Raw genomic sequence first — 27394 nt, 5'->3', positions numbered from 1 at the left:
CCTGTATATTGAGCAAGCAGTAAAGGAAACAAAAAAAAAGTTCGGAGTGGGTATTAAAATCCATGGGGAAGAAATAAAAACTTTGAGGTTCGCCGATGACATTGTAATTCTGTCAGAGGCAGCAAAGGACTTTGAAGAGCAGTTGAACGGAATGGACAGTGTCTTGAAAGGAGGGTATAAGATGAACATCAACAAAAGCAAAATGAGGATAATGGAATGTACTCGAATTAATTCAGGTGATGCTGAGGGAATTAGATTAGGAAATGAGACACTTAAAGTAGTAAAGGAGTTTTGCTATTTGGGGAGCAAAATAACTGATGATGGTTGAAGTAGAGAGGATATAAAATGTAGACTGGCAATGGCAAGGAAAGCGTTTCTGAAGAAGACAAATTTGTTAACATCGAGTATAGATTTAAGTGTCAGGAAGTCGTTTCTGAAAGTAATTGTAAGGAGTGTAGCCATGTATGGAAGCGAAACATGGACGATAAATAGTTTGGACAAGAAGAGAATAGAAGCTTTCAAAATGTGGTGCTACAGAAGAATGCTGAAGATTAGATGGGTAGATCACGTAACTAATTAGGAGGTATTGAATAGAATTGGGGAGAAGAGGAGTTTGTGGCACAACTTGACTAGAAGAAGGGATCGGTTGGTAGGACATGTTCTGAGGCATGAAGGTATCACCAATTTAGTACTGGAGGGCAGCATGGAGGGTAAAAATCGTAGAGGGAGACCAAGAGATTGATACACTAAGCAGATCCAGAAGGATGTAGGCTGCAGTAGGTACTGGGAGCTGAAGCTTGCACAGGATAGAGTAGCATGGAGAGCTCCATCAAACCAGTCTCAGGACTGAAGAGCACAACAACAACAACAAATGTTTTCTCTCTTCCTATGCAGCACCCAATTACAGAAATTGAAACTATAAAAGTAAATTTAATGTTGAAAAATATGTTTCTTGTCTGTCTGAACATTTTTGTTTGCATTTTTATTAAATATTTCTAAGCAAGTTAGGAAATTGAAGGTAATTTTCTTGTTCGTTTGTTATTATTTTGAATGTGAATTTCTGTCTGAATGATGAGTTCTCAGCAATAGCTCTGTGTAAACACTGAATGTTTTAACGTTTTATAGTTCAAAGTAAACAAAGAAACAAGATTTATTCTGATGAGACTTTAATAATCATCATGAAAAAATATATACACAGTACAACACATTTTCAGTGACTTAAAAATAGTCTTTTCACAATAGGTTATATCCCTCACCACCACACAATGACAGTGATTATGTGGTAACTTTGCCATTTATCAGTCACACATTCAAAAAACACTGGAATAAAACTTTTTTTCAGTCTACATTGAACATATTAACATACACTAACAGATTAAAGAACTATATAATAAATGCACAGAGTTACTGGTCTTTTATCAGAAATATGCAAGCTTTCTGAACATCTCAATAAAAAAACCAAAAAATACACAGCTAATTTGAGAGTGTAATGTCAGAACAATGCCACATGCAATTTTATGCTTACTGTCATGGCAGTGTAACCAGTCACAAATTTATCACCAACCTATGTGATAGCTTCAAATGTGTTACACAAACTAGTCAAGTTTTCCAGCGCTCTTTTTGAGATCTAAAGATTTCTTAATTTATGTGATGAAAGATATAATTTTTATTGGGTTAAGTGCTCACTGGTGTTATTCCAAATGCTTCTGACACAAACCATAAAAATAGTGTATTGTTATTTCATCACTTCTGTGTTTTTTTATGAATCTGTTCTTTTTTGATAGCCACTTCTACCTTGCCTAAAATTGTGTATCTGGGAGGAATTGGTCCAATTGTCTGCCAAAATAACTGCAAAATTTTCTGTATGTTGAAGATAGCATGCCCACTTTCAATAATATAAAGACACAGTTGCAGTTCGTAACCATGAGTGAGAGGTTACACACACACACACACAGACGTCTGCTGCTTTCACTTGATAGCTCATAGGCTTGCCAATACATGATACACTACATGATGTGCTCTGGTGAGCTGGACTGCTACTGGAAGAGGGCCGCCTTCTGTCTGAATGCGAGTCTCCGCTGCTCCCGCTCTGCCTCCTCACGACGGCGCGCTTCCTGCTCCTGGCGGATCTCCTCCTCAAATTTACAGCTGCGTGACACTTCCTTTATCTGCAAAAGGAGGAAAAGGTGGTGGTCTAAATGCAATATTTACTGAATGATATCTTACTTAAGAAAAAGCTTCAACATTCTGGGTCACACTGTTTGAGAACCTTCTAGTATATGGCAAACAGGAAGCAGAAGTAAAACATTAACTAACGGAAAATATTCTAACATGTTTAAATAAATAAAATAAATAAATAAATAAAAACTTCAAGAATCCACTCTTGCACCAATCCTTTTTCTCCTTTACACAAATGACCTTGATTTGAACAGTGAATCTCAAAGAAATACCTATTCCGCAAATGACACAAGCATCCTTGTTATAGGAAATACTTCACATTTACAACAAGTTGTAAATAAATTTATAGCCAAGCTAAATTAATGGTTTGAGGGGAGTAAGTTATTGATAAAACATGAAGAATAGACAATATTGCCACATTTCTGCTGAAAAGGTGATGTATGCAGTACCATTGTGATAAACATCAGAATTACGCCCTCTCCGGGAACATAATTTTTAGACATTTTATTTCAAAATTACATTAAATGGCGTACACATATACAAAAATATGTACATAATTAAATAAAATGTTACAGTGTACATTTACTTTCTGTCAAAACAAGTTTTGACTCTGTCTGGGTTGCCTACTTTGCCCAATTCCACAGCATACTTCAGCATGAAATTATGTTCTGGGTTCTTGACTTCCCGATCAGCACCACCTATGTCTGTGCATCTTTATTTAAATTCCAGAATGAAATTTTCACTCTGCAGCGGAGTGTGCGCTGATATGAAACTTCCTGGCAGATTAAAACTGTGTGCCGGACCAAGACTCGAACTCGGGATCGTTGCCTTTCACAGGAGAGCTTCTGTAAAGTTTGGAAGGTAGGAGACGAGGTACTGGTGGAAGTAAAGCTGTGAGGACGGGGCGTGAATCGTGCTTGGGTAGCTCAGTTGGTAGAGCACTTGCCTGCGAAAGGCAAAAGTCCCGAGTTCAAGTCTCTGTCCGGCACACTGTTTTAATCTGCCAGGAAGTTTCTTATTTAAATTGTTGGCACCTTTTCACTATCACTGGACACAACATTACATTTTGTCAAGATACCATCCAGAATGTCGTGGATCATGGGAGTGCGATATAGAAATTTTGTCCACAAGAATCTTATTTTTCTGTATACTTCAACTTTGGAGTATGTTTCCAGTTGCCACATCATTGTCCTCACTCATTGTGATGCATCTGTTATCCACATAACAACAAAACAGTCTGCAGGAAACTCAGAACATGTACTCTCTTCTGACAATGTGCCATTTTTGTTGTGCAATGGTCTTAGCACTGGCTAAAATGTGGAACACACTTTATGAGGTCCCTCTCTGTTTCATAACTGGTAAAGATTTTTGGCTGAATTAATAAACTGTCTAAAATATTTCTTATCTTTCTTGCATTTGACACCTTAAACTGTAATAGTGATGCATAAAGGTGCTGTGATTTTGTTTGCTGCAACAACAATATATTCAAATACTTATGGTACCATTCATCAAAATGGAGGATCTTTATTTGTTACTGAGTGTTTTGCAATAAATAGGCTTTATCCCTGGCACTGGTAATGACACGGTGGTGAAATACAACATATCAGGTGCCTCAGAAGTTATTGTAATAAATATGGACATCGACAAACTCTGATGTTGAAAAATTTGTATTGAATGTAACTTCAACTAAAACTAAAGGTGTTGGAGTGGTACACTGTGGAAGATTCAGAGTGAATTAATGATGAGCTACTTCAAGTTCTTACTATTCTGCACTGTGACATCTAATTTGCCTTAGCTCTGGTGGAAAAAGAAAAAAAATTATGTAAACTATGCTTTTAACAGCGTATCATGAAACATGGATAGATCAAGTTACAGTCATCAGTATTGTGGGCTCCGTAAAAGGAGGATGATACCGTTTCATATGACCTGTATTGCAGATTAAATGCAGTATTAAAACTGCAAAAGACATTAACAATTTGGACAAAACATCACTATTTAAGTAACCCACATGTAACTTCAACAGTATGAAAAAAAAACTGTTCACCATATTTCTTGGTTCCCACATTATTATGATACCTGGTACTTCTCAAAAACTAACAGGATGTGAACAGGATACAAGAGAGAAAATACTGTAATTAGTCTAGGAAGCTCCAGTGCCATGAAACTTGCTGAAATGAGCTCAGGCATCCAGGGAAACTAAACTTGAAACAACTATGCAGAAAATACATATAAGTTACACATTATTAAATGATGCACATACATACCATATCAAAATGTGAATAATAATAAATGGAAATGTCGTGTGGCTAGGGCCTCCCGTCGGGTAGACCGTTCGCCTGGTGCAGGTCTTTCGATTTGACGCCACTTCGGCGACCTGCGCGTCGATGGGGATGAAATGATGATGATTAGGAGAACACAACACCCAGTCCCTGAGCGGAGAAAATCTCCGACCCAGTCGGGAATCGAACCCAGGCCCTTAGGATTGACAGTCTGTCATGCTGACCATTCAGCTACCAGGGTGGACATATGAATAATGATAAGAAAATAATAAAAGCTGAGTAATTATACTGAACAATTAATTACCTGGAAAGGCTAAATTGTTTGATGACAATGAATGCATGTAGAATAAATGTAATAAAAGTAACAATAACCCCAACAACAAGCAATGACTGCAAATTTTAGTATGTCGTCATAGAACATAAATCTCAATGACAATTGTAAATAAAAGTGGAAAAACTATATTGTGAAATTAAAAAAAAGTGTAAACTATGGACAAATACCATTGTATGGCTCCAAACAAGTTAGGATTGAAGGAGAAGCATATACGGGATTGTCATAATAAAAATGATGATCTGCTGCAGCAGCACAGGTTGTACACATCACAGCATGCTGAAACTTAGTAGATATGTTCATTAATTGGTGCACCCGTAGAATATGCTGAATGAAATAATAGTTCCACTTTCTGCCACCAGGTGAAAATAAGGCACTTTAAGCCATGGTGAGGTTGTAGGGAAGGATTGTAGCTGTATAAATTGTTATCTGATGAACAGGACCTGAAGATGGCCAAGTGTTGTGCCAAAACTATTCATTCGAAATAAATTTCTTTGATGATGCATCTGCAGTGGTTTATTTTCATTTTTTAAATTCTGTATGACGTCCCTTACAACTTTTTTTGTCTATATGAAGATTAATCTCAGGTACTATTGTACGGATTTTGATGCAATCTCCACTTATAGACTGATTCTTGAAGAAGCTTTGTGTACACTGTGCGAGACAAGTTGTCTGCCCGTAGTTACTTGGTGCTACCTGTGCAAAGTCAGGGCGGATCGATAGTACTATAAAAGTTTATTCAAGTGTATTTCAAAAAGATTATCTGATTTCACAAGACTGTCTTCTGCTTGAATAAAGATAGAAACCAGGGGTGAACTTTATCTTACAAGTCCAAACCAGAAGTTTACTGTGACATCAGTTTTAAGTTGCCTGTTCATGTAGTTGCCAGTATGCATGTAACTTGCAGAGCTAGTTCACCGGCAGCCTCATGTATTACCCGATGTAAGTTAAGGTGGCAATAACATGGTAACAGAAATGGGAGATTATATACTATGCAGTGTCTGCTCTTACATACTTGTCCTAAAGAGCAGACACTGCATGGTCAGATGGCTCAATGATCCTTTCTGTGTAGATGTACAACACACTAACTCCTACTGGAATCGGTAAGTTGTTGCGAGTAGTAAGGGTAAAGGGCAGGGGCACTACATCAGTATCATGTTGGCAAGTTGGAAATTTGAGTCACTTAGGGACCTTGTCCGGATGATCTAAGTGGTCGAGGTGACTGTTCGTGAGAAACAGAAAAAAATCCGGCTTCAAGTCCCGGTCTTGTACATATTTTCAACTTTCCACACTGATGTGACAAAAGGCATGGGATAGCAATATGCACATGGCCTACACTTAAAAACAATCAAGAACAGTGGTGTTTGCGTAAGTTGTCAGATGCCGCAAAATTTGGCGTTAATGGGCTCTGGCAGCAGACGACCTTTGCTAACAGCACGACGTCGCCTGCAACGCTCCTCCTGGGCTCATGATCATATCGGTTGGAACTTAGACAGCTGGAAAATCATGGCCTGGTCAGATGGGTCCCAATTTCGGTTGGTAAGAGCTGATGGTAGGGCTGGAATATGGCGCAGACCCCACGAAGCCATGGACGAGGCACTGCACCAGCTGGTGGTAGTTCTATAATGGTGTAGATTGTGTTCACTTGGAATGGACTGAGTCCTCTGGTCCAACTGAACCGATCATCTGCAAATGGTCATGTTCGGCTATTTTCACACCATTTGCAGCCATTCGTGGACTTCATGTTCCCAAACATTTCACCCAGCCACAATTGTTTACAACTGGTTTGACAAACATTCTGGACAATTTGAGTGAATAATTTTGGCATCCAGATTGCCCGACATAAATCCTATCGAGCACGTATAGGACATAATCGAGACGTCAGTCTGTGCACAACACCCTGCCCAGCAACATTTTTGCGAACAGTTATTTTGAAAATGAATCACATGGTTAAGTTAAAAATTAGCCCCAAGTTTCTGTCTTCACTCTTGCGAAGTCTGGTTAATCTCCAAGACACCCTGTAGAATAAATGACAAAACGTATTGACGACGCCAAAGAAGTGACCAGATGTGTCTGGATGAACTGACCATCGAAAAGGCAAATTGAACACTGTAGTGATACATAATTTGAGGTGCAGTCTACCACTGTGAACTTTTCCGCCTCTGTGTTATGTATTTAACTATGCTACATAATACGTTATGAAGGTTAGCGTTTTTACAGTAGTAACTACTTAATATAAAAATACAAAATGTTTTCTGAACGAATTTTCACTCTACAGTGGAGTGTATGGCGGGTTTGGATGGTTGGTGATAGGGTAGTTGCGGAAGTAAAGCTGTGAAGGCGGGTCGTGAGTTGTGCTTGGGTAGCTCCGTCGGTAGATCACTTGCCCGCAGAAGGCAAAGGTCCTGGTTCGCCACACACTTTTAATCTGCCAGGAAGTTGCAGGGGGGGGAGCAAGAGGGGGGGGGGAGAGGGGGGGGGAGAGGGAGGGGGGGAGAGAGGGGGGGAGAGAGGGGGGAGAGGGGGGGAAAGAGGGGGGAGAGGGAGGGGGGGAGAGAGAGAGAGAGAGAGAGAGAGAGAGAGAGAGAGAGAGAGAGAGAGAGAGAGAGAGAGAAGGGGGGGGGGGGGGTTGCAGAGATCAGACGCGAGCGGACGGATGTTCTTCGCACAGCAACGGATTAAATCTCCGCCTTGTCAACGGCCGTGTCATATCTTCTGCGACGACTATTAATAATAATGAAATGAAATAAATGTGAAGAAGTGTAATGTTGATATTTATACTGTGATCAGTTACTAACCTGGCCACACTTAAGGCACAAATGTTAGTGTTTGTATTTGGACATGACTGTCATCAAAAAGTGTGAATGAATTAAATTTAAAATGTTTGACACCACAAACAGTCGACAAGCCAAACTCACTAAAACAATAGAATTTTTAAAAGGCTACATTACTAGCTTCGACGCACTGAGTCGTTATTTTCAAATGTAATTACAAATTTGGAAAACTGCATTAATAACTGCAACCACTTCTTTCAAATATTACGATAAATACATTCCAACCAGTAAACTGAAGCAAAGGCAGCAGAATCGGGTCACAAGACTTCATGACACTTTTTGGTTGATAAGTCATTTCACACTTCATTGCAGTGTAGATTAGAACTGCATCGGGATGAAAGATACTACATCCTCTTGCATTATGTCCTGCAGTGATGCAAAGATCGTTTTGCAAACAAAGGCTCACACGTCGTAATCTTATAACGTGCAGGAAGCCCAAAACTAGAAAACGAGCCCCAAATGGAAGTGTGTCGTCTTTGTAAGGTTTCTTTAGCAGAACACAGTACGACTGCACGCTTTGATCTGCGTAATTTTGGGTTTGCTGCATGTTATAAGCTTATGACGTGTGACCCTATGTTTGCAAAATGATTGTTGCATCACTGCAGAACTTAACGCAAGAATAGGCCTACGTAATATCTTCCATCCCTGTGCAGTTTTCATCTACACTGCATTAAGTCGTGAAACGACTTATCAACCAAAAATTGTCATGACGTCTTGTGATCCGTTTCCGCTGCCTTTGTTTCAGTTTGCGGTTTAGTGTATTTTCGTAATATTTGACAACGACGACTCAGTGTGTCGAAACTATTAATGTAACCTATTAAAAATTTATTGTTTTAGTGTCTGTGGCTTGACGACCATTTGTGGTGTCAAACGGTTTGAACAAATGTTACACATTAAAGTTTTTAAATATATACAGCACAGAAAGTGAGAAGGAATATATCTCGATGAAATGTACTTTTTCAAACAGTACTGTGTGTTTATCTATTCGAAGTGAACTAGTAATGAAGTGTGAATGAACAATATTTTACTTCAGTCAGTTGACAGTTACCGAAATGTACACAAAAGTTGAAATTATTTAATTTCAGTTTGATTATTAGCGCAATATCCAAAGATTGAGTGCAGTGAGGCGAACTATTGATGTTTAACAAAAGGGAGAAATCATAGCATCACCCACTTTAAGCCAACGTCCGCCAAGTTAGTTTCCCCAAACATTAGATTCTTTTACTGTAGTGGTTTTATTTCTGTCATCCGACTTTAGATTTCCTATCACCAAAACCCTAAATTCTATTGGGTGAACGCTGTGAGAAGGAAAAATCGGAAACGGACCAAACATGTTCTCAGCTTCTTCAGGAAGATGATATAGACGAAACATCAATTTCATCAGTGCTTATTAACAAGTTCGGTGTTCCCACCCCGCCAGGCGTGAAAGCTCGGGGAACAGCAGGTTGCCGACGCCAAGCCTAGCGTGTTCTGACTATCGATGCCGTATAGGTTCTTTTTGTTTTTATTGTTCAGGTCGGATTTGCCTCAGTCCGTGGCCGGACATCCTGCGGTGAACGTCGGTTGCGACTAAGCTGTTTGTTTAGCTTTCTACCATTCTGTGGTGAACCTTGTGCAGGTATGCGCATTTGCTTTCAATTTATCGTTCTTTATCTATAAAATAATTTTCAGCTTAATCACAAACAAATTACATTTTCATAAACATGTATGAAAACAGGCTTGAACGCAAGAAGAAATTATTTCCTGCTGAATGAAAAATTGTAGTAAGCATAAATTAAAATGCGTACCATCTCTATTTTCTTGTCTTGCCTTTTAATATCTTCGTTCATTGCATGCTTTGGATAAATATCATGTTCGATATCATAATTTTATTAGAGAATTTTCACTACATGTTGAATAAACTACTTTTTTTCTGTGAAATATTCTGAGAATATGTGACCAGGAATGTATGCAATGTTCTCGGCATTCTTTGTTCTCCACTTTATCTCTGACAATTAACATTTTTTTTTTCAGTTGAATACAAGGATGAAATTTCATCTCTTGATTTAACGGGACCTTCTCATTCTACCGGCTTAACCGGAAATAAAGGTGAAATATGAAACTTTGGCTGCTTTCTGTGTGACGTTCATTGCAGCATGCACGGACTGAGGCAAATCTGACCCGCACACTGAACAAAAAAATAGGTTAGGCGTGTCATAGGCCACTTGTCGTTGCTCGAGCTACCACGCCTGTCGGGCTAGGGGCAACTAACCTGTTAAGCAAAATGCTGGATTGCCAAAGCAGCCTTTCATTTTACATACTTCTGTTCATGGCTACTCGAAACGTGTAACAAAAACTAATACTAACGATGTGAAATGCATGTCTGATCCGATAATACAACTATTTAATGACCGGAAAAAACTTTTGAAAATGCCTTCCTGACAATGTGTTGGTCACGAACGAACTAACATTTTCTATTTAAAACAACATCTGCGTGCACGCTACAGTAATTATAAACAAGAAGCAATCGTAAACGGTTGCCTGCTAATGTTTTGAGTCATCTATCATGGCGGCACCGACTTCAAAGCAACGCACAACATGAGTATTTTAGGCCATCTCCTCTTATTATGCCGCCATCATGGGAATGCTGTATTAAATACGAGGGTCGGAACTTTAATAGTGGCAACTATTTATTTACAGCTCGTACAAAATAGACTCGTGTTTCAAAGTTTTACTGACCTTCAAAGTTGTCACCAGCATTGTGTATAACCCATTGCCAGCAATGTGGAAGTCTTAGGATACTCTTAGCGGTCCCAGCTGTGTTGACAGTTCGAGCGGCGCTGTCTATTGCCCGACGAATTTCTAGCAGTTCTGAAGCGAATGCCGTGAAGTGTTTCTTTCGGTTTGGACATCGAGTTGAATTTAAGAGGGCTTAAGTCAGAGGAGTGCAGTAGGTGGTATAGCACTTGGCAGCCCCATAGGTCAAACAAATCAGTAACAGCTTGCACTGTACGTGCTTGAGCATTGTCCTGCAAAATGATGGTCAGGTCCTGCAGAAACTGTGTCTCTAAGCTGGTCGTAGGTTGTGTTCCAAAAATGAACAGCGTAGAGACAGAAGTGATGACACTTTCTGTAAGACCTGACCATCATTTTGCAGCAGAATGCTCAAGCACGTACAGTGCAAGCTGTTACTGATTTGTCTGACCTATGGGGCTGCTATGTGCTATATCATCTACTGCACTCCCCCGACTTAAGCCCTCTTATGTTCAACTCCATTTCCAAGCTGAAGGAAACACTTCAAGGCATTCGCTTCGGAACTGCTACAAATTCGTCGAACAATAAACCGCGCCGCTCGAACTGTCAACACAACTGGTACTGCTCAGAACATCCTACGACTTCAACATCGCTAGCAACGGGCACAATGCTGGTTACTACTTTGAAGGTCAGTAAAAATTTGAAACACGTATTTATTTTGTATGAGCTGTAAATAAATAATTGCCACTATTAAAGTCCCAACCCTCGTATAATCGCTGGTTGTCCGAGAGACAAAGTTCATCCAAATATCTAACAAGAAGTCTCAATAAGTTAGCGCCTCTTTTTTTTAACAAGACGCACCTGCAAAAATAGTAAATGTGAAGAAGTAGTGGTACATGGTCGACGAAACAAATTTTAAAATACTGTCAATCGGAACGAATTTTAACTACATAGACTGAAGCGGCGAGTGAAAATTTGTGCCAAGGCCGGGAACTGAAGCCAGGTCTCCTACTTGCTAGGCAGGAGCGTTATCCACTAAGCCATCTTGGCACAGCAGTTCGCTCAACTGCACGGATCACCCTTGCACGCTTCCTCCCTTCAACCAATTCTCATTGACGCCTACTGTGCTTTAAATTCCTCCTTCCTCGCCTCTTCAGTCTATACAGGGTGTTCCATTGATCGTGACCGGGCCAAATATCTCACGAAGTAAGAGTCAAACGAAAAAACTACAAAGAACGAAACTTGGCTAGCTTGATGGGGGAAATCAGATGGCGGTATGGTTGGCCCGCTAGATTGCGCTACCATAGGTCAAACTGATATCAACTGTGTTTTTTTAATAGGAGCCCCCATTTTTATTACATATTCGTGTGGTACGGAAAGAAATATGAATGTTTTAGTTGGACCACTTTTTTCGCTTTGTGATAGATGGCGCTGTAATAGTCACAAACATATGGCTCACAATTTTAGACGAACAGTTGGTAACAGGTAGGTTTTTTAAATTAAAATACAGAACCTAGGTACGTTTGAACATTTTATTTCGTTTGTTCCAATGTGATACATGTACCTTCGTGAACTTATCATTTCTGAGAGCGCATGCGGTTACAGCGTGATTACCTGTAAATACCACATTAATGCAATAAATGCTCAAAATGATGTCCGTCAACCTCAATGCATTTGGCAGTACGTGTAACGACATTCTTCCCAACAGCGAGTAGTTCGCCTTCCGTAATGTTCGCACATGCATTGACAATGCGCTGACGCATGTTGTCAGGCGCTGTCGGTGGATCAGGATGGCAAATATCCTTCAACTTTCCCCACAAAAAGAAATCCAGGGACGTCAGATCCGGTGAACGTGCGGGCCATGGTATGGTGCTTCAACGACCAATCCACCTGTCATGAAATATGTTATCCAATACCGCTTCAATCGCACGTGAGCTATGTGCCGGACGTCAATCATGTTGGAAGCACATCCCCATTCTGTCATGCAATGAAACATCTTTTAGTAACATCGGTAGAACATTACGTCGGAAATCAGCATACATTGCACCATTCAGACTGCCATCGATAAAATGGGGGCCAATTATCCTTCCTCCCATAATGCCGCACGATACATTAACCCGCAAAGGTCTCTGTTGTTCCACTTGTCGCAGCCATCGTGGATTTTCCGTTGCCCAATAGCGCATATTATGCCGGGTTACGTTACCGCTGTTGGTGAATGACGCTTCGTCGCTAAATAGAACGCGTGCAAAAAATCTGTCATCGTCCCGTAATTTCTCTTGTGCCCAGTGGCAGAACTGTACACGACATTCAAAGTCGTCGCCATGCAATTCCTGGTGCATAGAAATATGGTACGGGTGCAATCGATGTTCTTGTAGCATTCTCAACACCGACGTTTTTGAGATTCCCGAATTCTAGCGCAATTTGTCTGCTACTGATGTGCGGATTAGCCGCGACAGCAGCTGAAACACCTACTTGGGCATCATCATTTGTTGCAGGTCGTAGTTAACGTTTCACATGTGGCTGAACACTTCCAGTTTCCTTAACTAACGTTAACTATCAGACGAACGGTCCGGACACTTGGATGATGTCGTCCAGGATACCGAGCAACATACATAGCACACGCCCGTTGGACATTTTGATCACAATAGCCATACATCAACACGATATCGACCTTTTCCGCAATTGGTAAACGGTCCATTTTAACACGGGTAATGTGTCACGAAGCAAATACCGTCCGCACTGGAGGAATGTTACGTGATACCATGTACTTATACGTTTGTGACTATTACAGCGCCATGTATCACAAAGCGAAAAAAGTGGTCCAACTAAGACATTCATATTCCTTTACGTACTACACGAATATGTAATAAGAAACGGGGGTTCCTATTTTTAAAAACGCAGTTGATATCCGTTTGACCTATGTCAGCGCCATCTAGCAGGCCAACCCATAGCGCCATCTGGCTTCCCCCTTCAAGCTAGACGAGTTTCGTTCTTTGTAGTTTTTTTGTTTGATGCTTATTTCGTGAGACATTTGGCCCGGTCACTATCAATGGACCTCCCTGTATACATAAAATCATATCTGTATGAGACTAGTAATGTCTCTGTGTCTTTTCATTTGTAATGGGAACGAAGTGTCAGCGCAAAGTGAGATAAGAAGTCATAACACCCAGAATATTGCGCCATTAAATCTCTCACAACTCAGCTGCAAAATGCTCAGAAAAAAAAGTGGCGAAGCTGTTGGCTGCGCGCGCAAACAGAGCAGAGTCATCGGCGGCTGACCTTGGCCTCGAAGAAGTCCTTGGCGCCGGTGACGCCCACCTCCTCCACGTTGATCTCTGTGAGGGCGGCCAGTCTGCCCAGGCCAGAGTCCTCTGCCAGCTCGCCCGCCGCCGCCTTGCGGAAGATCAGCAGGAACTGCAGGCAGACACGACACGTTGCAGCGTAAACAAAGAACTGCTCACATTGCACAGAATATTTATGTGTGTGATATGTCTTTTATTCAGGATTACTATACACCATATTATTCCTCACTTTTAGTTATAGAACCCTATTTTTCAACATAATCTCCGTTCAACGCGACAGCCTTACGCCACCTTACTGCTAGGGCCTATATGCCCGAATGCTACAACTCTGTTGGTCGTCGTCGGAGACAAAGTCCTGCCCCATCAATAACCTCGCAGTCGTCCACGTACTGCATCCCGTGGAGTGCATTCTTCATCGGGCCAAACAGACGAAAATCGGAAAGTGCGAAATAAGGGCTGCAGGGTGGATGAGGAAGAATAGCACAAGAATTTTTGTGAGCTCCTCTGATTTGCGCAGACTTGCGTAAAGCCTTGCTGTGTCAGAGGAGGAGATGCTCGTTTGCATTTTTGTAGTGACGTACACGATGAAGCCGTTTTCCTTTTTTTTTTTTTTTTTAATTTTCTGAAGGTAGTATAAGGGTGGTTCAAACAGAAATGAGCCGGAGTCTGGAATGCGCAAACTGGTGACAGGAGGGTAATATCGTGGCGTGTGTAACGAGGTGTGGTTCTGACCAGAGCGTGGAAGTTCACAGCTCGTCGCTAGAGGGCACGTGTGCACGTCACGTGACTATACAAGAGCTAGGAGCAGCATGCATCAATCGTCCAACGCTTCAGTTGCATTGCAAGTAGTGACGTGGACGCGTCAAAAGAAGAGCAAAGAGGCGTTGTTCGTTTTCTGACAGCGGAAGGAGTAGGAGGAACGGACATTCACCGACGAATGTCACAAGTGTACGGCAAACACTGCATGTCCCTTGCAAGGGTCAAGGCGTGGAACAAGCGCTTCAGGGTAGGAAAGGTGTCGTTAGCCGATGGCGCACGGTCTGGAGCACCACACTGCATTACTGATGACATCGTCCAGCTGGTGGATGCACTCATTACCCAGGACCGCCAAGTGAGAGTGAAAGCCATAGCCGCCTTTGTCGTATTGAGCGTCAGAAGTGTTCACACCACTATGAAGGAACGACTGCACATGCGCGAAGTGTGTCCCCAATGGGTGCCCCAAAGTCTTCAACGACACGAGGAAGCATGTCGAATCTTGCTCATCTGCAGCGCATGCTCGGGAAGGGAATACGCTCCTGGCACAAATGGTGGCTGGAGATGAGTCATCACATCGAACCAGAATCAAAACGACAAAGACTCCAGTGAAGCATCCAGGGTTACCACCACCAAAAAAAAACGCCAAGGCCATCCACACGAGAGCAGGAAAGGTTATGCCGACGTTCTTCTTTGACCAAGATGGCCCGCTTCCGATTCACTTCCTGCAGCACGGGAATGCCCAGCGTTACTCGCAAACCTTGACCAACACCCTTCGCCAAGCGATCAAATCAACACGACCAGGCAATTTCACCCGTGAGGCCATTCTGCTCCACGACAATGCGAAGCCTCATACGGCCAACACAGTCGCGGCACTCCTTAAGAAATTCAAATGGGAGGTTCTCAGCCACCCTCCATACAGTCCGGGCCTCTCTCCCTGTGATTACTCTATTTTTGGTCCACTTTTTGCTCTGAGGGGGGGCAAACGATTCACCTCGGACGACGACGTCCAGCTGTACGTGCGGAACTGGGGAATTTTATGAGACAGCCATTCACCACCTTATGACACAGTGGGACAAGTGCCTCAACAGCCAGGGTCAATACTTGTAACATACAGGTACTGGTTTCTGTAATTATGCCTCCAGCGCGTTTCTTTTTGAACGCCCCTTACACCACACAATTCAGAGCTGATCGTTGCACCATGAGAAGACATGTAACACAATAACCCCTTCAGAGTCCCAGACGACAGTCGCCATGGCTTTACTGGCTGAGGGTGCATCTTTGAACCTCTTTCATGGGAGGAGACGTGATGTGGCGTCACTCCACGAATCGCTGTTTTGTTTCCAGTTCCAAGTGATGAACCAGTGTTTCATTGCCTGTGACGATGTTCGACAAAAAATTGTCTCGGTCAGCCTTGTAATGCGGAAGCATACTGCACAATGGTCTTTTGTTGCTCTTTATGGTCTTCTGTTAGCCGGTGAGGAAACCTGTGGACACACACACACACACACACACACACACACACACACACACACACACACACCCCTTTGAGTATTCCAATTGGTGGAAGTGCGTCAGCACTATCAACAGAGACGCCGAGCTGAGCAGCGAGTTGTATGTTTGTGACAAACTCCTCGAATGAGAGTGTCCGCACGTTCCAAAATTGCAGGAGTCACAGCAGTGCGCGGGCGGCCGACACGCGGGATATCAGACGGGTTTGCGCGACCTTCTTGTCATTGTGACTGACATCTCGCCCAACGACTCACCGTTCTTTTTTCCACTGCCGGGTCTATGAATATCTGCGATAGTCTGGTTTTCTGCCAAAAGAACGTCAGTGATAGCTCTTTGCTTAAAGCGTACCTCCATTACACACGCCATTTTAAAGGCTACAAACAGGGTTGCATTGGAACTTAATGAAACTCTAGGGGGCTGAAGCGAGAATATTCCATAGTGTCCCACAAGATATTTCGCATTTAATTAAAACCCAGTGACTTGACGTAAACAGTTCACTCAGATAGCTGAAGTGGTTAAGGCGACCGCTCGCGCTAAGCAGGAAATCCGGGTTCGAGTCTTCGTCCAGAACAAATTTTCACTTGACACTGGATTTATTTGTGACAGATTGCAGCTGATGTCGGAATTTCACTTTCGTCATTATACGGTAATCCAGTTTGACTGGTCTGAACGTTGACACAGACCCTTTCGCGGCCGAATGCGCATAATATTTTGCTAATTCGTAACGATCTGGGGTACTTTGTCTTACTAAAACAGTTATGCTATCTCGATAAGCTGCAATTCATTTTTATTAGTATAGTTCATACTAATTAGCGTTCATTCTTTCATTTACATGTTATATTTACGTGTTGTGTTTAACACACTAATCAGAATTAATATAGTCTTACACATGATTGAAAACAGTCTGACAAAGTTCGGGCAGTTTTTCAATTTCACGCCTGTGCGTAGTATGTTGGTAGCACCTCGTCGCCTCGCCTGCTAGGCTGTGTAGCAGACTTTAAAGCTGTGCGGATATGCATAACGAAAAGGCGAGGGGTCCCGCTCGTTTTGTCCACGACTGTACGTATCATACGGTGCAGGGCATAGAAACAAATGGATATTACTTATGTGAAAACATTACTTCCATATTAAAACATCTTTAACCTGTCTGATGTGTCACCGTCGAAAAAACTTATTTCTGGTCATATAGACAAGTTGTCGCATCACTTGATACGAGTAAATACCTATTTAGTTAAATGCTTAACGTGTCTTTAATACACATTCTTAATAGCCTCTTACAGGTATACATCGTAATAATCCATACTCAGAGTGTAAATACACTCCTGGAAATTGAAATAAGAACACCGTGAATTCATTGTCCCAGGAAGGGGAAACTTTATTGACACATTCCTGGGGTCAGATACATCACATGATCACACTGACAGAACCACAGGCACATAGACACAGGCAACAGAGCATGCACAATGTCGGCACTAGTACAGTGTATATCCACCTTTCGCAGCAATGCAGGCTGCTATTCTCCCATGGAGACGATCGTAGAGATGCTGGATGTAGTCCTGTGGAACGGCTTGCCATGCCATTTCCACCTGGCGCCTCAGTTGGACCAGCGTTCGTGCTGGACGTGCAGACCGCGTGAGACGACGCTTCATCCAGTCCCAAACATGCTCAATGGGGACAGATCCGGAGATCTTGCTGGCCAGGGTAGTTGACTTACACCTTCTAGAGCACGTTGGGTGGCACGGGATACATGCGGACGTGCATTGTCCTGTTGGAACAGCAAGTTCCCTTGCCGGTCTAGGAATGGTAGAACGATGGGTTCGATGACTGTTTGGATGTACCGTGCACTATTCAGTGTCCCCTCGACGATCACCAGTGGTGTACGGCCAGTGTAGGAGATCGCTCCCCACACCATGATGCCGGGTGTTGGCCCTGTGTGCCTCGGTCGTATGCAGTCCTGATTGTGGCGCTCACCTGCACGGCGCCAAACACGCATACGACCATCATTGGCACCAAGGCAGAAGCGACTCTCATCGCTGAAGACGACACGTCTCCATTCGTCCCTCCATTCACGCCTGTCGCGACACCACTGGAGGCGGGCTGCACGATGTTGGGGCGTGAGCGGAAGACGGCCTAACGGTGTGCGGGACCGTAGCCCAGCTTCATGGAGACGGTTGCGAATGGTCCTCGCCGATACCCCAGGAGCAACAGTGTCCCTAATTTGCTGGGAAGTGGCGGTGCGGTCCCCTACGGCACTGCCTAGGATCCTACGGTCTTGGCGTGCATCCGTGCGTCGCTGCGGTCCGGTCCCAGGTCGACGGGCACGTGCACCTTCCGCCGACCACTGGCGACAACATCGATGTACTGTGGAGACCTCATGCCCCACGTGTTGAGCAATTCGGCGGTACGTCCACCCGGCCTCCCGCATGCCCACTATACGCCCTCGCTCAAAGTCCGTCAACTGCACATACGGTTCACGTCCACGCTGTCGCGGCATGCTACCAGTGTTAAAGACTGCGATGGAGCTCCGTATGCCACGGCAAACTGGCTGACACTGACGGCGGCGGTGCACAAATGCTGCGCAGCTAGCGCCATTCGACGGCCAACACCGCGGTTCCTGGTGTGTCCGCTGTGCCGTGCGTGTGATCATTGCTTGTACAGCCCTCTCGCAGTGTCCGGAGCAAGTATGGTGGGTCTGACACACCGGTGTCAATGTGTTCTTTTTTCCATTTCCAGGAGTGTATAATCATATTAGACGCACAATAAAATTTTGATCTCGTAACGATCCAGTGGCTACAATATTATAAGGTTGTAATTCACTGACTTGTGGAGACTTGCATGAAAGACATCACCCTTGTGTAACAACTTACACGACCTACGTGATGTGGCAGGACTTCCACGAAACTCAAACTGGAAGGTCCTAAGCCATAACTGCTCAATGACATTCTCTACACATTCCTAAAATGCCGACGTTCCTCATTAGAACACGACTGTTGGGCAGAGGGAGAACGAAGGAGACGGAGTGGCAATGGGGAGTGGCAGGTGACAGAATGTCAGGGTTGTGGGGAGGGGGAGAGAAGAGGCAGCTGAGGGCGAATGGGAGGTGTTGGAGTGGCTGAGGGATGGAGCAGATTTGGTGGTGTGCATGGGGTTGGTGGTGTTGGGAGGGGGTAGGCGGAGCATGGTATTTCTGTGAGCTATATTAGAAGCCTGACCACGTACTTCAGCATTACACGAACCTCTGTTAAGTTCATACTAATGAATTTCCTACCGCTTATAGGGTATGAAGACCTGAGCCAAACATGGTAGGATCTTTGTGTGTTTGCAAAATGGTACGTCAGTATGCTATATTATGTACATAAACCATACACTGCAATATTACATGAATATAATTAATTACATATTAATCTAGTCATACTACAAATATATAAAGATCTGAACCAAATATAATCAGTTCTATAAACATTTTCAAGGTGACATATCTATGTCTTCCTTTCCCAAATAATGTAATATGGGTTTCATCAAAACTTACCAGGCGTTATTAAAATTCTAAAATTACCATCTATTGCTGAAAAGACATACATGGTGAAAGTCGTGCGTTAAAAATAAGTTAAGCTATGTCGCTCAGCTAAAGGCAATCACAGTTCAGTGGTGTCACGATTAGGCAATATGGTCCTGAAAAACTAAGTGGCGCATGTAATCCAGGTGCCTCAGAAAGAACTTTGGGGATTTGGACACAGAGAGAGAGAGAGAGAGAGAGAGAGAGAGAGAGAGAGAGGGGGGGGGGGGGCAGTGGAGGTAATTGTAGTCTGAGGAGAAGACAGAGTGGACGGGGGTGGGGGGGTGGGGGAGGGGTGTATAGTATATTGGTGTACTACCCAATGTACTTAAACACACATTATAGTATTACAGATAAACACCCACTCATTTTCAAACTGATGTTTAAACATAGCAAATTATTCCGTGTTACCATAGATGCATTAAAATATGGAGCCGCGAATGCCTCTGGTCCCTTAGTTGCAGGAGATTTTTTTGTCCTCCTTTCTTTCTTTCTTTAGTTTGACCCCAGCTGACGCTCCTATATCAGATACCGCCTGTGTTAGTGACTCAAGTCTGCCAGTAAAACGCTAGAAATATTTATACGCATTATGAATCTAAAAAGATTTTGTTCAAACGTCACACATCGCTTTTTGTTATTGCTGCAATGATTCTGTCCAAATTTCATTTCGTAATTTATCATAGTTTCGAAGATAGAAAATTTTACCAAAAAATCATTCTAGTATTTCCAAACTGATGTTTTAACAGCATCAGATTAACTGTCACCATTATATGGAGCTATTATGAAAAGTTCAGCTCCTAAAAATCAATTAACTGCAATCGTTCATTTTATAACATTTATAATTTTTATTTGACGTAATATTGGAATCTTTTAAAATTAATTTTCTGTTGTATTTTGTTGTATGAGTGCGTGAGAGTGATTGAGAGATGACTAAGGGACATACGGTAATTCGAAATGTTTATTTTGTGAAGATCTATGTGCAATGCAAACACGCCAAAAATTCCTAGGAGGAACCACGAGTCATGTGACATATGTCTGAGTGAGCATGCTTTTGTAACAGTCAGCCAGGAAAGAAGTTAGGAACGGAATAAGTTTGTTACTTAATTTTGGAATTATTTCATACTTTATCTGGCTGATGTAATAAATTGAAGTTTTGCTTACGTAAAATTACTTTCTAAATTGTGAAAGGATAGAGGATTTTGCTGTGAGAACCATCTAGAAAGAATGTTCTGATTGGCCACTCAGATCAACAGCCAATCAGAGTTGAGGGCTTCCAGTGCGGAGAGACCACTGCACGTGACCACTGCCTAGATTGTCGCTTCCGAACCAACGAACCGAGTACATCACGTTAGATTGCGCTTCACAAATAGTATGTAAAATGAAGAACTGGAGACGTAAATTCGGTTCGGTTATAGCAAACAGAAAGCGCCTTGAGTGGGAAGCATTTTAGTGAACGTTTAAAGGAAAACCACTGAATCCACCGAATGTTTAACACGCAGAGAGTTATGGACTAGTGACTGTTTAGATCGTAAATAATATTCGGGTCGAACTTGCAAAATTCTTTCTGCTTTCGTGTGACCATGTGTAGCGCATTTTTATAATTGAAAACTTGACGGAACAAAGGTTCAAAGGCGTGTGAATTCCTAAGGGACCAAACTGCTGAGGTCATCAGTCCCTAGACTTACACACTACTTAAACTAACTTCAACTAACTTGTGCTAAGAACAAAACACACACACACACACACACACACACACACACACACACACACACACACGATGGAGGACTCGAACCTCCGGCGGGAAGGGCCGTGCAATCCGTGACATGGCGCCTCAAACCAAGCGGCCACTCAAGGCGGCCTTGCCGAGACGATATTAGTGCAGAAGTAGATACGAACTTTATAGCCATTTCACGAGTCTTAGTGGCCATGAATAATGCATAGTACTTTAAACAACATGCTACACGAAGGGAGGACACGAACGTCAGATATTTATCATGAACTTTCAGGAACTGATTTTTCACAAGAGATTTGCTGCCTCTTTATGGCAGGTTGTTAGTGGCGATTTCTTTACGCTGCTTTGCACCACCGAAATAGCACCTGCTACCACAAAGTGAAGGGACAACGTGCAGACAAGAAGCCTATGGAGGTGTGTGGATTGAATGGTGGTAATGTAACAATACGAAGACCGAACCTCGCCCCGCCACAATATGATCTTAATACTTTCGTCAAGAAGAGATCTGAAGCACACAGTCTGTTTCTTTACAAAATGACACCTTAGTATACTACAATGCGCACGTGATCATATATTGTGGTATCATATAGATAACAATTATCATCCACTTTCCAATTGATGAGTTCTTAATAATGCCGCTACGTCGAGCTCTGAGGCGTACATAATTTGTCCCATAGAGTTTTTATGTTCTTGTGACTTCTTGTGTTACATTCTTTTGACAATTGGTAAATGAGAAAGGAATTACCATTATTAGTAAATTAATGAAAAATTAATAAAAGTATTAGCAATTACTTTAGGACATGCATTATGGGGATGGTACAGTAACAGTAACTTTAGAGTGGGGGGGGGGGGGGGGGGGGCAAGGGGGGAGGGGTCACAATGGTTAATTGCGTAATGTACTTAACCATATACAGTATCATCCACACTTACAACTATTAAGTTGCATATTACCACAAACCTAATATAGCCACAAAGTAGTACACTGCAGTGTTTTCTGTAGAAAGGGGGGCTTATACACATTCATCAAATGCCATACTAATTTAAGTATCATATTAATGGAAAATATAATACTAATGTGGTGGTGAAGTCTTATGTAAGTCTCCACGAATCACTGAATTATAATTTTATAATATTGCAAACCACGCGATCGTTGTGAAATAAAAATTTTATTGTTCATCTAAAATGATTATATTTACACTCTGAGAATTGTTTGCTACAATTATGTAAGATGCAATTGTGAACGTATATTACAAGGATATTTATTTAACTAAATGCTTAACGTGTCCACCTTCCCTTTCCTGGTAATACCTCTGGTAAAGCAGAGATCATATGACTATCAGAATGGTCCCGCTTTGCTACGATCTCTGTCATTATTTTGGGATATGTTAACGTCAGTTGATTAACAGAATTGATGAAAGCAGGTCACAGGAATATATTAGCTGTTAAATACGCCGTACAGTGTGTTAATGGTTTTTCATTGTGCGTAATGTTAATCATATTGTATTATGTATCTTCGATATGTACTCGTATCCTGTAATACAGCTTGTCTATAAGACCAGAAATATGTTTTTTCGACGATGACATGTCACAGACATGTCAGACATATTTTAAAATGTAAATAATGTTTTCAGATATGTAATAACCGCTTGTTTCTACGCCATAACCTGCGCGATACGTATGCTTTACTAATTTTCATTCCCACGTGCGCTTGAGACTGGCTATGCAGGCGAAAACATTATTGTGCAAAATAAATGAACAATTAACAATCAAATGGCAGAAATTTCTTTCAAAAATTCTACGAAGATTATTGAATGTTTCAGCGGTATACAGGCATTTTGCAGAGCTTTGAGTATCACACTTCAAGGATGAAATCTGCTAGCATGTAAAACGCCGGACAAAGGGCGAAGTGCTTTGACCTGAAATGAGGGGATTTAGTCAACAATAAAGTGCATCTGATATGAAAGCAACGTCTGTTCCTGGGAATCCTAGCACCTCACAGTTTTACAACCCCATGCAACATGCAGCTAACAGCCATTTGTTGAGATTATACAACGGGATTTAGGCCGGATGGAAATTAGTATATGCTCTGAATATAAGTTTCTCCGGCAGCATCATTGACCAATTTTGTTATTCCTTTGGGTAGATAGTGCCAAGGGGACCACCCACCAATCGAATTTTGTAATTTCTTATATTTACGGTATGTGAAGTTCACAACTCACCAATAATCCAAAGCAGTTCGATGCAAGTGCCAAAAATTCTCTGAGAAAATTGACTCTGAAGTTTTCCAAGGAACTTTAATTCACTTAAAATTAAGGTAGTTTTCTCGACAGGTCGCGTGGTTCACTCGATAGTGCTGGAGAATCGTAATCGGGTACTCAGTGGATTGGTGGTTCGTATCTCAGTGTGATCTTTTTTCCATTTTATTTTTCTCGTTTAATTCAAATACCTACATAATTTAAATATAAAATTGATCGAATATGTGCTATTTAACGCGTATTTACTCTTTTTATGAAAAATGCACGTCGTCTTGGTTCTAATTACACATTGCTTGCAAAATTACAGTTTCCATTGCAAACATAAATCCTCGACTATCAATATTTTGTGGAATATTGTTAACAAATTTGTTATTTTATCTAAACTACCTTTACTGACAATCTTTCATAAAATAATTCTAATAGGTTATCTTCCTATGTTAAAAATATGGTTCGGATTGTTATTTATCACGACTCATTCGTATTTTGTTCTTTTTTCAGTTTTAGTTTTTCAAAAGCGGATATAGTAGTCCGTCTATGAAGTGTGCTACGTGTGGTAAAGAAAATGACTCATTTCTGAAACACAAGATCATAACGTTTAATCAGTTTAGTGACTAAGTTATCTTTGTAAGGCAATATCCATCTTTTGTCCAACACACTTATTTTGCCACTCCCTTCGTTACCTCTCCTCCTCCTGGTCTTTATCAGTTAAGATGTTAGTATAATTGTAAGTTTATATAAGCGACAATGATTATTTTCGTTCGAGCATTTACTCATGTTCTATTATTTGATACCTCTAGTCTCATTAATATGTTACTGACAAGTTTCCAAGTGGAAGTGTGGTGATTTGTTGTGTGAAAGGAAATAACCGGCTTGCGCGATATCTGTTTAGCCGCCACTGCGGCCGTTTCACAGAAAGAACTCTGAATTGTAGTAATTACTTAGAGCCTGCCTGTCATTGAATTCTGAAGTCCGAATGTGCAGTGCGAAAAAAAACTGGTGCACCTAAGTATTCCAAACTTATACGGTCGCGAAAATACGAAACCAAGCCAATTACTCCAAGAGAGCAATATTATGTGTCTCGTAAAACTTTAGGTTGTAGACTTTACGTCAATTCAACTCACCCGCTGAAAAAAGGAAAGAGTTAAATAATCTGAGTGATCATAACATTAATTCAGCATATTCTTACAAAATACCTCTTATTTTTTATGTAATTAAAGCTTAAAAATCATTAGGTCTCAATATTTTGTCACATGATCGTAAACGGTTCGTTATTGGCTGAAGCTCAGGTGACGTCAGAGGCTCGGAGTAAGACGAAGCTACACATATGTTACGGGTGTGTTAGCCGAAGTTGTTAGTGTTTTCTAGTATTTTCTGCAAGCGGTTTAGTTAATTAGAAATGGAAAACGCGTTTACAACTTTTAAGTAACAGTGGAAAGAAATTTTGTTACGGCCAATAGCGGAAATCTCCCAAAAGTTGATGCGTTTATCGTCTCTTCATTTTTCAAAAACAATCCAGATTTTTATGTTCCAGAACGCAGAAACGTTAAACCTGTATTGTATGGCGACTGGAACACGAGTACCGTGACGCAGCAATAAGTCGCAAAACTGTCTTACATTTGAGGGCTGGAACTGTATTATTTTCTCGGACCATGCTGAAAAGATTTTCCAGCCTAACTTGGGAAAGCCTGCACAATAAAACACACCGGCAAGTTTTTCATTCGAAAGATAATTCCATCGTTAATTGCTGTCAGAGCATCATCGTGTTTGCCTCAACAGTTTTACTCACACTACAGTTTAACTGTTCCTCCAGGTCATTAATTTAAACCACTGGAAAATTTATCATCATCGGACATCCATGAGCGATTACTGCACATACACATGGCGTTTCAAGTCGAATGAGGGGCGTTTAAAAACTCCGTGCAAAGTCCGAGAGATGGCACCACAGGCGCGTATCGACGTCATGTTTAGTTAGTAGCCACTTTGGAAAGAATGCACACCAAGTTTCAGCCATATTGGTCTATTTCTTTGTGTTTGGCATTCGCGTGAATCAAGTAAGTCGAGTGATTGTCAAAAAATGGACGAAAAAGAATTTCATGTGGTGATTAAACATTACTTTATGAAAGGCAAAACGCCTCAGGAGACTAAAGAGAAGCTTGATAAACATTACGGTGACTCTGCACCTTCGATTAGAACAGTTTTCAAGTGGTTTAAAAATTTTCGGAGTTGCCATATGGGCCCAAGCGATACTGAAAGTTCTGGACGCCCCGTGGAGGTTACGACTCCAGAAATCATTGATAAAATCCATGATATGGTGATGGATGACAGAAGAGTTAAGGTGCGTCAGATTCCTAGTGCTGTGGTCATCTCGAATGAACGGATACATAATATTTTGCTTAAACATTTGGACATGAGAAAGCTGTCCGCAAGATGGGTTCCGCGATTGCTCACGCTTGACCAAAAACGGAATCGTGTGAGTGTTGCAAGGATGGTTTACAGCTGTTCAGGAAGAATCCGCAGGACTTTAAGCGTCGTTTCGTCACTGTGGATGAAACATGGACACATTACTATCCTCCTGAGACCAAAGAACAATCTAAATGGGTTACCAAGGGAGAATCTGCACCAAAAAGGTGAAGACCATTTCTTCGGCCGGAAAGATTATGGCGACTGTCTTTTGGAGTTCGCAAGTGATAATCCTCATCGACTATCTGGAAAAGGGTAAAACTATTACAGGTGCATATTACTCATCGTTATTGGAGCGTTTGAAAACCGAGCTGCAAGAAAAACGCCGACGATTGCACCGCAAAAAAGTCCTTTTCCATCACAACAATGCACCAGCCCACACCTCAGCAGTTGTGGTCGCAAAATTATTGGAAATAGGATTCCAACTCGTTTCACATCCCCCCTATTCTCCAGACTTGGCTCTCTCAGACTACTATTTGTTCCCCAATTTGAAGAAATGGCTGGCGGGACAAAGATTTTATTCAGGCAAGGAGGTGATTGCAGCAACTAATAGCTATTTTGCAGACTTGGACAATTCCTATTATTCGGAAGGGATCGTCAAATTACAACAGCGTTGGATGAAGTGTATAAGTCTAAAAGGAGACTATGTCGAAAAATAAAAAAAGGTTTATCCCAAACATGTGAGTAGTTTTTATTTTTCCACGGACTTTTCAAACGTCCCTCGTACGTCAAGAGTCATATCTATGTGCAGTAATGGCTCTTGGATATCTGATGGATAAATTACGAAACACGTCTGATGTCCGACTTTTAGCATTGCGACTAGTCACCATGAATGCAGAACTACACTACTGGCCAATAAAATTGCTACACCAAGAAGAAATGCAGATGATAAACAGGTATTCATTCGACAAATATATTATACTAGAACTGACATGTGATTACATTTTCACGCAATTTGGGTGCATAGATCTTGAGAAATCAGTACCCAGAACAACCATCTCTGGCCATAATAACGGCCTTGATACATCTGGGCATCAAGTCAAACAAAGCTTGGATGGCGTGTACAGGTACAGCTGCCCATGCAGCTTCAACACGATACCACAGTTCATCAAGAGTAGTGACTGGCGTATTGTGACGAGCCAGTTGCTCGGCCACCACTGACCAGACGTTTTCAATTGGTGAGAGATCTGGGGAATGTGCTGGTTAGGGCAGCAGTCGAACATTTTCTGTACCCAGAAAGGCCTTGCAGGACCTGCAACATGCGGTCGTGCATTATCCTGCTGAAATGAAGGGTTTCGCAGGGATCGAATGAAGGGTAGAGCCACGGGTCGTAACACATCTGAAATGTAACGTCCACTGTTCAAAGTGTCGTCAATGCGAACAAGAGATGACAGACGTGTAACCAATGGCACCCCATACCATCACGCCGGCTGATACGCCAGTATGGCGATGACGAATACACGCTTCCA

At 41.9% G+C, this 27394-nt stretch overlaps 1 protein-coding gene across 1 annotated transcript in view; it reads right to left on the bottom strand.

Moving 5' to 3' along the window:
- Positions 1-1149: 1149 nt before the first annotated feature.
- The window catches only part of LOC124595080 (EF-hand domain-containing protein D2 homolog), a 290914-nt gene continuing 264669 nt past the window's right edge, over positions 1150-27394 (bottom strand). The window contains exons 3-4 of the mRNA XM_047133662.1: positions 13635-13769; positions 1150-2168 (exon numbers count right to left, since the gene is read on the bottom strand). Of these exons, the coding sequence (XP_046989618.1) occupies positions 2037-2168; positions 13635-13769 (267 nt within the window). The 3' untranslated portion in view covers positions 1150-2036. The remainder of the gene's footprint in view (positions 2169-13634; positions 13770-27394) is intronic.

This window comes from Schistocerca americana, chromosome 2 (assembly GCF_021461395.2).
Source record: "Schistocerca americana isolate TAMUIC-IGC-003095 chromosome 2, iqSchAmer2.1, whole genome shotgun sequence".
NCBI classification, from domain to species: Eukaryota; Metazoa; Arthropoda; class Insecta; order Orthoptera; family Acrididae; genus Schistocerca; species Schistocerca americana.
Note: the sequence above shows the minus strand (reverse complement) of the source record. Positions and strands in the feature narration are given on the sequence as shown.